Raw genomic sequence first — 11,276 nt, 5'->3', positions numbered from 1 at the left:
TCTCGTGGTTCTGTTTTAGGTTTTCAGCATCTGCAGCTTTTTATTGTTTTTATTGATTTAGAGAAACAGCATGGTAACAGGCCTTTCTGGCCCAAAGAGCCCGTACCCAGGTGACCAGTTAACCTAGTAACCTGTCCCTGTGGGAGGAAACCACACGGCCCAGGGGAAGCCCAGACGGTCACGGGGAGAACATACAGTCAGTAGAAGGATTTGAACCCGGGGTCACAGGCACTGTAAAGCATTACACTAACCACAGTGCTCCCTCAAGTAGTTTTTTTTCAGTTGCTTTCAGTGGGGGGGATAGATCAGCGTAAACATATTAGACATAAAAGAGATTTTGCAGATGCAGGAAACCCAGAGTAACACACATAAAACGCTGTAGGAACTCAGCAGGCCAGGCAGCATCTATGGAGAGGAATAAACAGTTGGCATTTCGGATCAAGACCCTTCATGGAGATAGACATACAAGGTAGCTAATAACAGAACTGGGAATGAAGTACTTGAAAATGGGAGGATGTGAGTACCTCTTCTAAGAATTAATTTGACTAGATTTGGCAAACATGTCCAGGGCCCCAGAGAAGGTTTGGTTATAGGACTTTCATTAATAGACAGAGAATGAGGATGAAAGAATAATCAAAACCAAAATTCATGAATCCAGCAAGATGTCAGTAAAGTTAGGCAAATGAGATTGAAACGAAAAATACAAAAAGCTGAATCACAGTACTAGTACTAAGTACCTCAGATTTGCAGTACAAGTTAGATATTGGAATTGGGGAATTGGTTTATTATTGTCAAATGCACTGAGATACAGAGGAAAATTTGCCTTGCATGCCACACATACAAATCAATTTATTACACAGTGCACTGAGGTAGAACAAGGTAATACAATAACAGATGCAGAGTAACACAGACAAAATGCTGGAGGAACTCAGCATGTCAGGCAGCATCTGTGGAAAAGAATAAACCATTGACATCTTCAGGACTGTAGCAGAAATCCTCGACTGTTTATTCTTTTCCATAGATGCTGCCCGGCCTGTTGAGTTCCTCCAGCATTTTGTGTGTGTGGCTTTGGATTTCCAGCATCTGCGGATTTTTTACTGTTACAGATGCAGAGTGAAGTGTAACAGCTACACAGAAAGTGCAACGCAGGTAGACAATGAGGTGCAAAACCGTGGTGAGGTAGATTATGAGGTCAAGAGCCCATCTCATCATACATGGGAACCACACAATAGCCTTGTTACAGTAGACAGAAGCTGTCCGTGGGCCTGATGTATCAGGTTTTTGTATCTACAGCCCAACCACAGATGAGGAGGAGACAATTATTAAAGATATTGGGATGTATGTGCATCATTCTGATCTCCTTTTGCAGTATTTATTTGTTTTTTTTATTTTTTTATTGGAATTTGCAGCAATTTTATGTAGTGCATTGTACTGCTGCCACAAAACAATAAATTTCATGACATCTGTCAATGAATTTAAAGCTGATTCTCATTCGGAGCTGACTGAATGGCTTCTGCTATGCTAAGTATTCTGTACTCAGTGGCCACTTTATTAGGTACAGGAGTGGAACCTGGTATGTTCCTCTGCTGATGAATTTTAATGTTTGATGTGTTGGCATTCGGAGATGATCTTCTGAACAACACTGTTGTTACGTCTGTTTGAGTAACCGTCTTCTTCCTGTCAGCTTAAACTAGTCTGGTCATTTTCCTCCGGCCTCTCTCATTAACAAGGCAGTTTTGCACACAGAACAGCCGCTCAATCTATGTTTCTTGTCTCTCTGTAAACTCTAGAGACTATTTTGTGTAAAAATCCCAGGAGATCAGCAGTTTCTGAGATACTCAAACCACCCCATCTGGCACCAACAATCATTCCGGTCAAAATCACTTGGAGCACAGCTTTTCCCCTTCCTGATGTTTGGTCTGAACAACAACACAAACTCGTGACCACGTCAGCAAGCTTTTATGCATTGAGTTGCTGCCATACAATTGGCTGATTAAACAATTGCATTAACGAGGTGTACAGGTGTACCTAATGAAGCGGCCACTGAGTTGTCTGCTCCACGTGATGACGGGAACCTTTCCAGCATTTCATTGTGAGGCACCTTCAGCAGTCATTGGTCAACTCCTAAACTGAGACTTACATCAGAATCCAGAGGCTGAGCTGTCAGTGGAAGGTCATGGAGTAACACCACAAGACAAAGGAACAGAAGTTGGCCATTTGGCCCGTCGAGTCTGCTCCGCCATTTTATCATGAGCTGATCCATTCTCCCATTTAGTCCCACTCCCCCACCTTCTCACCATAACCTTTGATGCCCTGGCTACTCAGATACCTATCAATCTCTGCCTTAAATACACCCAATGACTTGACCTCCACTGCTGCCTGTAGCAACAGATTAATCCCAGTGGGTATGCTGGAAGTTAAAAGTGTAAGAGAAATGAGAAAATATGGGAGTGAAATTGTAGCCTTCAAGAAGCTTCTCACTTCATCCTCCACCCACCCACCTCATTTCACCTCTCCCTCCAACTTCCTATTGAAGCTTCTGCCCTGTTCCTTTCCAGTTCTAGTGAAGGGTCCTGGCCCAAAACATTGGCTGTTTATTTCCCTTTGGCCCAAAACACTATTTCCCTCCATAGATACTGCCCAACCTGCTGAATTCTTCTGGCATTTTGTTCTTGTGGAGCAGACGTTCCCAACCTGGGGTCCATGGACCCCTGCTTGATGGTATTGGTCCATGGCTTATGAAAAGTTGGGAACCCCTGTTCCAGAGGTTGCATTGTAGTGACGATCGCTATGCAATTGCAGTGCAATCTTGATCTATCTTTGTAGCAAAACTGTATTTACTTGTTGTATCTGTTCTCTCAACTTTGGCATTAAACTTACTTTATTCCAGTCACCGTGACAACAATGGCCAGCCAGTGTGGTTCACACTTGGGATTAAATAATCACTTAAAGGTTGGGATAAAGGACTGTGTGAAATGTGTTCCGGAGAGAGGAGGAAACTGACCATCCCGCCAGCCCTCTCCGTGGATGCTGCCTGACTTGCTCAGTTCTTCCAGCATTTTGTGTGTTTGTTGTGAGAAAGTGTCTGAATTCTTCTTACTGGATGCCTAATTTCTTGGGAATTCAGGCCCGGGGGGGGGAGGATAAGTCAGAGGAATACTGATAGATGGTTGTTCCATTTGAAAGGTGATGATTGAGAAATAGAAATGAAATGGCAAGGCTGATAGACTGAAATAAACTTTTTCCTTCTGAAAGAGGAATTAAAATTAATCGAGGTTTGCTTCAGCTCACCTGAGGCTCAGGCTTCGGCCCTTTGAACGGCAAACTGGCTCTGATTTTCCTGGGGAAGAAGGATAAATGAGAAAGTGATAGCGGAGAAAGGAGATGAAGTGAGAAGCTGAGAGGCAAGAGGTAAAGGGCTGGAAAAAGAGGAATCTGATAGGAGAGGAGAGTGGACTGCGGGTGAAAGGGAAGGAGGTCATAGGCAGGTTGGGAGAAGAGGTAAGAGCGGGGAACTGAAGAAGGACGGGAAGGGGAAAAATTGCCAGAAAATGGGGAAATCAATTTCATCAGGATGGAGGCCACCCAGACGGAATGAGGTGTTGCTCCTCCAACCTGAGAGTGTCCCCGTTGTGGAAGTAGGAAGCCAGGGACTGATCTATTGGAATGGGTATTCAGATTAAAATGGCTGACCACCAAAAAAGCATGCTTTTTGCAGATTGAGTGAAGGTGTTCAACAGAGCGGTCTCCCAGTCTGCGTTGGGTATAACCAACATAGAGAAGGCTGCATTGGGAGGAGCAGATGACCCCAACAGATTTGCAGGCAAGGTGGTGCCTCACCTGGAAGGACGGTTTTGGCCCTTCATAGGGGCAAGGGAGAAGGGGAATGGGTAGGTGTAGCATTTCTGTCACTTGCAGGGAGGGTGAGACTCGTGAGGAAGGACGGATAGACGAGGGAATCATGGAGGGAACAGCCCTGCGGAAAGTGGGAAGTGTGAGGGAGGGGTTTTTGGTGGTTGGATTGTGTTGACGATGGCATAAGTTACGGAGAATGATGTGCTGGTTGCAGAGGTCCATAGGGTAGTAGGTAGGGTCATGTGAGGCTGTGAGAAGATGGGTTGATGATGTATGTTGGGAAATGGAGGAGATGCGGGCAAGGGCAACTTCCCCTCACCCCATCTTTTTATTAAAGGCTTCTTCCCCCTTCCTTTCCAGTCTGATGAAGGATCTCGGCCCGAAATGTTGACTGGAAGCTGGAGGCCGAAGGTGGCCTGTAGTGGGGTTAGAGGACTGTGTAAATGCGTTGGGAGGGAAGAACAGGGGCTTGTTCTGTTTTGTGGTGCTCACATTCCTGACACAAGGCCAGTGGAAAGGCAATGGAACTGAGACCCTCACCATAGAACTGTTCCCCACTGGGGCCACAGAATCAAACCCGACTTCAAGATGGCACCAAATTACAGACTCTGTCGATCTGTTGTTTTGCAAGATGGCATCCATCTGCAGTCTCCACTGGTACATACTGCTTGGTTGCGTTCTGTACTGTCCTGCCAAGCACTGTGTCCCCAGCACATCTTTGTTAACACAAATGACACATTTCACTACATGTTTCAATGTACGCGATAAATAATTCGGAATCTGAAACTTCATGAAAACTAGCAGATGTGATTTTGAACAATTCCGATTTCCCAAGACATTTATTAAAAGTGCAATGGTTTTATTAAATAAGTATAAAATATATCTATATATGTACAGATAGTGCATTTCTCAGTTAAATAAACTCTAGTGGCAATAATTGCACAATGTCTATTTACCGCATCATATCTAAAACTAGATGGAGTTAGATTAAGCTCAGTCATCCAGTTGGCAACTTGGGTGCAAGAGCATATTAGCCATAAATAGCTCTGACAACTTCTTCACGTCGAGCAATTATTTTAAAGTGTTCACACTAGCATTTCTTACAATATCCCTTTACAACCAGATCTCCCGCAGAATATGGTTTGGAACCAACATCATTAACCCACTGCCCCAAATTAGTGTTTGGTAAAAGCTGATCTGTTTCATTGACTGTTTAATTTGATCCCTTTATTTCATGACATGCCACACAGTTTTCAGCTAAGTTCACTTCATTGCGGAAACATTCTTGGGGGCACTTGAACTGGAATAACTAACACAGGAAAACATTATTAATAGTGCATGGATTAGTATGTAGTAACTAGGCTCAAAGCAAATCCTGTTTAACGCTCTATAAACATCACAGGTGTTCTGCCGTAACATTCTCAAAGTCTTTGTTTCCCCAATCCTAAATAAATTACTGTGGACCACTCCGTAAGTCAGACTTAAATAATTTGCATTACAGCTGTGAAAATGTAATGGAGTAGATTTAACTCAGTATAAACCATATTAAATTCACTCTCTATCAGAAAGCTCAGGTTGACTACAGCTAGCCAACCGCTTATAAATATCCACACATCTCAATTTTTAAAAATGGCAAATGATTTTGTGCCAATTGCTTTTTTTTAAATAGCTGAGTCATCTTTGCACATGCTGAGTGTGCATAATTTACACAAAAGAGAATATAACGCAATTATTTTCAATATTAAATTAAATGGAATAATTATAAACAGTGATTAGTGTTTCAAATCCCTTGGCTTTCTTTTTTTTTTTAAACATTTAAGAACTACTTCAGGAGTTATTACTTTGATGCACAAGGATATGTTTGAACTCAGACTATCCTGTAAATATGCCACGATCTTCTTACAAGTGTTTTGAATTAAGTAGTACTGCACGTGTAAGGATGTCCCTGTTTGTGCAGTGCACGCCTTCACGTTGTTGTAAATCGATAGAATACAGTTCGATGGGCTGAAATACAAACCAATGTTCTCTGCACATTTAACTTGTGGTGTTAGAGTCTGGCAGATTTCTTTTCCCTGTCAACACTGTTGATTCACTGTTACACCACTTCATCAGATTCCAAATTATATTCTTCATACAAAGCGTCCAGGATCTCTATTTGCTTTCCCATGGCTGGAAGATACTGGTTTAAATCCCTCTGCATCCCTTCACAGAATGCTTCCTTCTGTTCGTCGCCTTCATTCATTGCGAGGGCTGCCATAAACGCTTCATACAACGGAGCAGCTCGCAGTGCCAACTGCAGGGTTAAGAATAAATTCATTTTATGAAATCAGTTTTATCTTTGGGAAAAGAACACACCACTCAAATGCAGTAGATGTGTGTTCAAAATGAACTTACTGCGAAGACACCTCGAACAACCCAGCCGTGGTACTGCCGCAGGGTTCTACCATAGGAGGCATCTGTGCAAAAGAATGCAAAACAGAAATTGTGAAAGGAGTGAAAATCCAAAACATTTATCAGCTATTCATAATTAAAATAAAACATTAACTAGTTCAAGTGATAAAACACAAGAAAATCTACAGATGCTGGAAATCCAGGGAAACACACACGAAATGCTGAAGGGAATTAGATCAGGCAGTATCAATGGAGGGGAATAAACAGTCAACATTTCGGTCTGACACCCTTCATTAGGACTGGAAAGGAAGGGGACAGAAGCCAGAATAAGAAGGTGGGGGTCAGGGGTAGGAGTACATGTTGTCAGGTGATAGTCGAGACCAGGTGAGGGTAGAGGAGGTTGGGTGAGGCCTAAAGCATTGACTGTTTACTCCCCTCCATAGACGCTGCCTGACCAGCTGAGTTCCTCCAGCATTTTGTGCCAGTTGATGTGAAACTTGATGTTTTGCAGCGGCAGGACAGTGCAAAGATACAAAAATACTATAAACTACTATTAATTAGGTAGGATGGTATCCTCGAGGGCCAGAGTGGTGATTGGGCATTGAGTCTGAGCTTGCTAGAGGGAGCGTGGGTTCCTGATTTGGCATGGAAAATGCAGAATCTGATTCTGCAGATGCTGGAAATCTAAAGCAACACACACAAAATGCTGGAGGAACTCTGTAGGTCAGGCAGCATCTATGGAGGGGATTAAACAGTCGACATTTCAGGCTGAGAACTTTCATCAGGACGGGAAAGGAAGGGGACAGAAGGTAGAATATGAAAGTGGGATGAGGAGGAGGAGTACAAGCTGGTGAATGAAGTAAAGGACTGAAGAATTCAAGTGATGGACTGAAAAGATTAGCAGTTTATGACTGTTTCAACATAGTTCCACACAAAAATATGGGAAACATACAAAAGGCAAAGACAACCTTCCTATTATTCTGGCCAGTTTTGATCATGGGACAACATAATTAAATAAGCAGGTTATTAATCCCACTGTTACTTGTGTGATGCATTTGAACTCGGTTGTTCTGTCAAATAATAACTCACTGACTATTCCAAGAAAGGGAGGACACAGCACAGAGCAACTAAAGTGACAATTTCATGAAGTACTTGGTTAATTCAGACTCACTTAATGCTTTCTGGATATCCTTTTCACCGTTATTCACTTCTTCCAGGAATCCCTTCAGAAATTTCAATCCTCTGTGGTAAGCAGTTAAGGGGAAACATTATGATTTTTTTTTTTAAGAGCAGTTACTGGTATTTTCTTAAAAAACATTAGATACTTAAATTGTTTTTAATTCTGTGGCTAAAAACAATGCTGATAGCTGCCACAAGGTGGCACCGACACATATACACACAAAAACCTACAAAGATAACATTAAAACTGATACATTAGCTTTACTTATCACACGTACATCAAGGCATTCAGTGAAATTATTTGTTTGCGTCAACGACCAACACATTCCAAGAACACACTGAGGACAGACCGCAAGTGTTGCCATGCTTCCAGTCCCGACATAGCACGGACACAATTTATTTACCCTGACCTGTCCATAGGAGTGTGGGTGGAAATTAGAGAACACAGAGAAAACTCTTGCGGTCATGGGGAGAAATACAAATTCCTTACCGACAACGGCAGGAACTGAACCCCGATCATCCGATTGCTGCCGCTGTTAAGTACTGCGCTAAATACTACGCTACCCCGCCACAGTGATTGAAACACAGACGTGCAGCTTCAAAGAGAAAGGTGGTACAATCTGCGAGGTAAAATTCTGAAAACTAAAAGCCAATGGGCAAAGATACCACTTTAACTAAACAAGTCATATTTTTAAAGCAAAATAACTAGGGGAAAATGCAAGGACTTCTCTGATGCAGGATGTGAGCTGAAAGCAAATCCGATACATTTTGTTTTTTAATAATACTTTGGGATACATTTATATTTATAAATATTTAAATATAAATTCATAAGGATATTTGGAATTATTGAACCAAAATGGGTAGACAGAATTAAGAAAAACTAAACAATCTAATTCAATAGGCAGAAGTGACCTATGCTTGTTCCCAAATGTAACTTTAAGGATTTTTTTTTAAATCTTAAAAACGTCTACTTCATTTTTAAAAATTTATTTAGAGATACAGTGTGGAACTGACACTGCTGGCCAACAAGCCACACCAGCCAGCAACCCACTTATTTAACCCTAGCTTAATCTCAGGACAATTTACAACTACTAATTAATCTACCAACCAGTAGGTCTTTGGAGTGCGGGAGGAAACCGGAGCACCAGGAGGAAACCCGCACAGTCATGAGGAGAACATACAAGCTCCTTAGAGATGGCACTGGAACTGAGCTCCAAATTCTGCTACCCTGAGCTATAGTAGCATAACGATAACCGCTACATTACCTGGGCACCCCACTGGGCTCTATGAAATTGTGGTGCAGTCCATTACCTATCCAATCTCGAACCTGGTGAAAATATTGTAAATTATGGTGTTTTTGATATGTAACTCATGAGAAGGCACCAACTAGCCATAAGCCCATAACATTTTACTGTTTTCAATCACTGACTTTAGTGCATGATGTAGTGATAATGCAATGTCCATGCGATGGGCACTGCTTGAGGCCCCCTATCGGCTGAGGTTGACCATGGTTGTCCCAGCTAACTACGTGACCACAAGCCAGGACAGTACGATATGGAGAGAAAGCTGTTGCCCCTGCAGCAGGCTCCCCTCTCCACACAGCTGATGAATCCAAAGGAAAGCAGATTTCAGCATCTGCAGAATCTCTTGTGTTTATGACCTGAAATGGAGTGTCTGATGTTGAAAGGCCCAAAGCATCCTATGGCCCCAGGTTACATCACTGATTATGTGTCCCAGCACTTCTTTCGATGCATCTCAGAGCAAGTTTCTGCACTGCAGCGGGGTCATGGCTTGTTTTACATACTGCGCCTCTAGAGGGCACTATTGGATAAGTAGTGAACAACTAATTTCTTTCACTGGAAATCTAACAAAGTCGGCCTTTCCTTCAAGTTCAAATGAAATGACGTTCCTCCCGGGGAAAGGTGCAAAACACATCAACAAAAGCACACAACGTACTGCACATGTTTACTATTCCAGAAAAAAAAGTAGTCACAAAGTTAAAACAAAAATAATAATATAGACCAGGTCCCTGAGTGGCCTGACTAGACTGATGCTAAATTGTCCTGGTCCAGCTTGTCTTTCCACTGATTAGACACCAGAGGGCAACAGTGAGTAAACATCGCAGGGTAGCACCACCTCAGGCTTGGCCTAGTCCTCACCACAACTGAGGCAGGGGCGTATCTACGGAAAATAGCGCCTGTGGCAAGCACTGAAATTGTGCCCCTGTCCAAACATCTGACACCCATCTTTTAGATAACCTTACCATAATATCAGCTCAAAAATACAAGTCAAGCTCGTTAATCTTTTAATTAACAAATTATGGCAATACATGAAAATTGTAACTGCACCTTCCTTGCTTTGACTGATGCAAATTGGTCTATGATGAGATCAAAGTCAGTTTTTTCAGTTTCTTCTCTTTCTACACTCAGCAGAGCAAGATCACAGAGTCTGTCTTGACCCATGGAGGCTCTCAAATATGAAAGTATTAGTTTTAACTTGCTGAATGATCTCTCACAGCTGGCGATGGAAACTGCAATGGTTAACATTATCTGAATAGCAACGCGAAGATTGGGGAAAATGCTCTCATCTCCATACTGAACAATAAGTTCAAGAAGCTCTTCAGGTCTTGCCATTTTCTTGTTGACCTGCCTTGATACCAACATTCTGCAATCCAAAATTTCTTCATATAGCTGCCGTCCATCAACATCAGAGCTGTACAATTCACCCAAATTTTCGCACTTCTTCTTTAGGTCATTACTGTCAGCGCCATAACACAGTCCCTCAACATCAAGAAGGAACCCAAACTTGGTGTCAGTGTCGTGCAAACGAGCGAACCTTTTGTCCATTTCTCTGTGAAGACGGTCGAGTGTTCTCTTCATGACTCTTTCCATTTCCTCCTTAGCTGTCAACCCAGTGTCTCTCGGGTTCTTATCAGTCATTCGTTTCTTTCGTCTCTGATGTCAACTTCAATATTCCATTCTTAACAGAGACTGACTCCTTCTTCGAGTGACTCACTGAGCAATGCTTCTCTTTCATCATAAGAATGATCTCTCAGAGGGCTTTCAAATCCAGGGCAGCGTCGTGGAAGTTCATGATAGGATCCTGCAGCCTCTTTTGAATATGGGCAATGTGAATGAGTACTTTGTTCCAAAATCCTAGCAAAATCAGAAAATTGTAACTCAACATGCAGTTGTACAACTGCCTTACGTCACTTGTTTCACTGGTCCCGTTTTCATTGTCTATCATGTCCTGGAGAACTTGAAGCATCTCCTCAATGTACTTGTTGACGGGCTTCACTGCTTCTGTCCTTGCACTCCACCTGGTTTCGGACTCCAACTTAACAACCACAGTCACGGCGTTTTTTAGTTTTTCCCAGCGCTGTGTTGAACGAGAGAAAAACACGTAGAGAGCTTTGATGGTTCCAAAATACATGACCATCATTGTATCCTGCTTGGCTGCATGTACACCCACCAAGTTGAGTGAGTGATTGTTGCAATTCACAATCACTGCCAGGTTGTTTTTCTCAATTATTCTTTGATGAACACCACGTCTGTGTCCAGCCATCACAGCAGCGTTGTCATAGCACTGTGACTGACAATCTTGTAGCTCCATCTTGCCCTTCTCTAGCTGTTTCAAGATGTCTTCAACTAAGCTCTCAGCATCCTTCTGGCTTATCTAGATAAAACCAAGGAAGAACTCTCTATCACAGACTGTTTTCCTCTCAAAATCAACTTCCACATACCTCATTACTTCTGACATCTCCTCACGATGTGCCTGATCAGGAGTTGAGTCGAACATGAGACCACAGTACTTGGCTTTACGAATGCTTCTCGGTAAACTCTGGCGAACAG

At 42.5% G+C, this 11,276-nt stretch overlaps 1 protein-coding gene across 1 annotated transcript in view; it reads right to left on the bottom strand.

The window, feature by feature from the left end:
* Window positions 1–4,693: 4,693 nt before the first annotated feature.
* plekha8 (pleckstrin homology domain containing, family A (phosphoinositide binding specific) member 8) overlaps window positions 4,694–11,276 on the bottom strand; it is a 60,498-nt gene continuing 53,915 nt past the window's right edge. The window contains exons 12-14 of the mRNA XM_073024498.1: window positions 7,418–7,488; window positions 6,250–6,311; window positions 4,694–6,148 (exon numbers count right to left, since the gene is read on the bottom strand). Of these exons, the coding sequence (XP_072880599.1) occupies window positions 5,951–6,148; window positions 6,250–6,311; window positions 7,418–7,488 (331 nt within the window). The 3' untranslated portion in view covers window positions 4,694–5,950. The remainder of the gene's footprint in view (window positions 6,149–6,249; window positions 6,312–7,417; window positions 7,489–11,276) is intronic.

The sequence above is a fragment of the Hemitrygon akajei genome, chromosome 20 (genome assembly GCF_048418815.1).
Source record: "Hemitrygon akajei chromosome 20, sHemAka1.3, whole genome shotgun sequence".
In the NCBI taxonomy this organism is placed as follows: Eukaryota; Metazoa; Chordata; class Chondrichthyes; order Myliobatiformes; family Dasyatidae; genus Hemitrygon; species Hemitrygon akajei.
The sequence above is the reverse complement of the archived record's forward strand: the minus strand, read 5'-3'. Positions and strand labels throughout refer to the sequence as shown.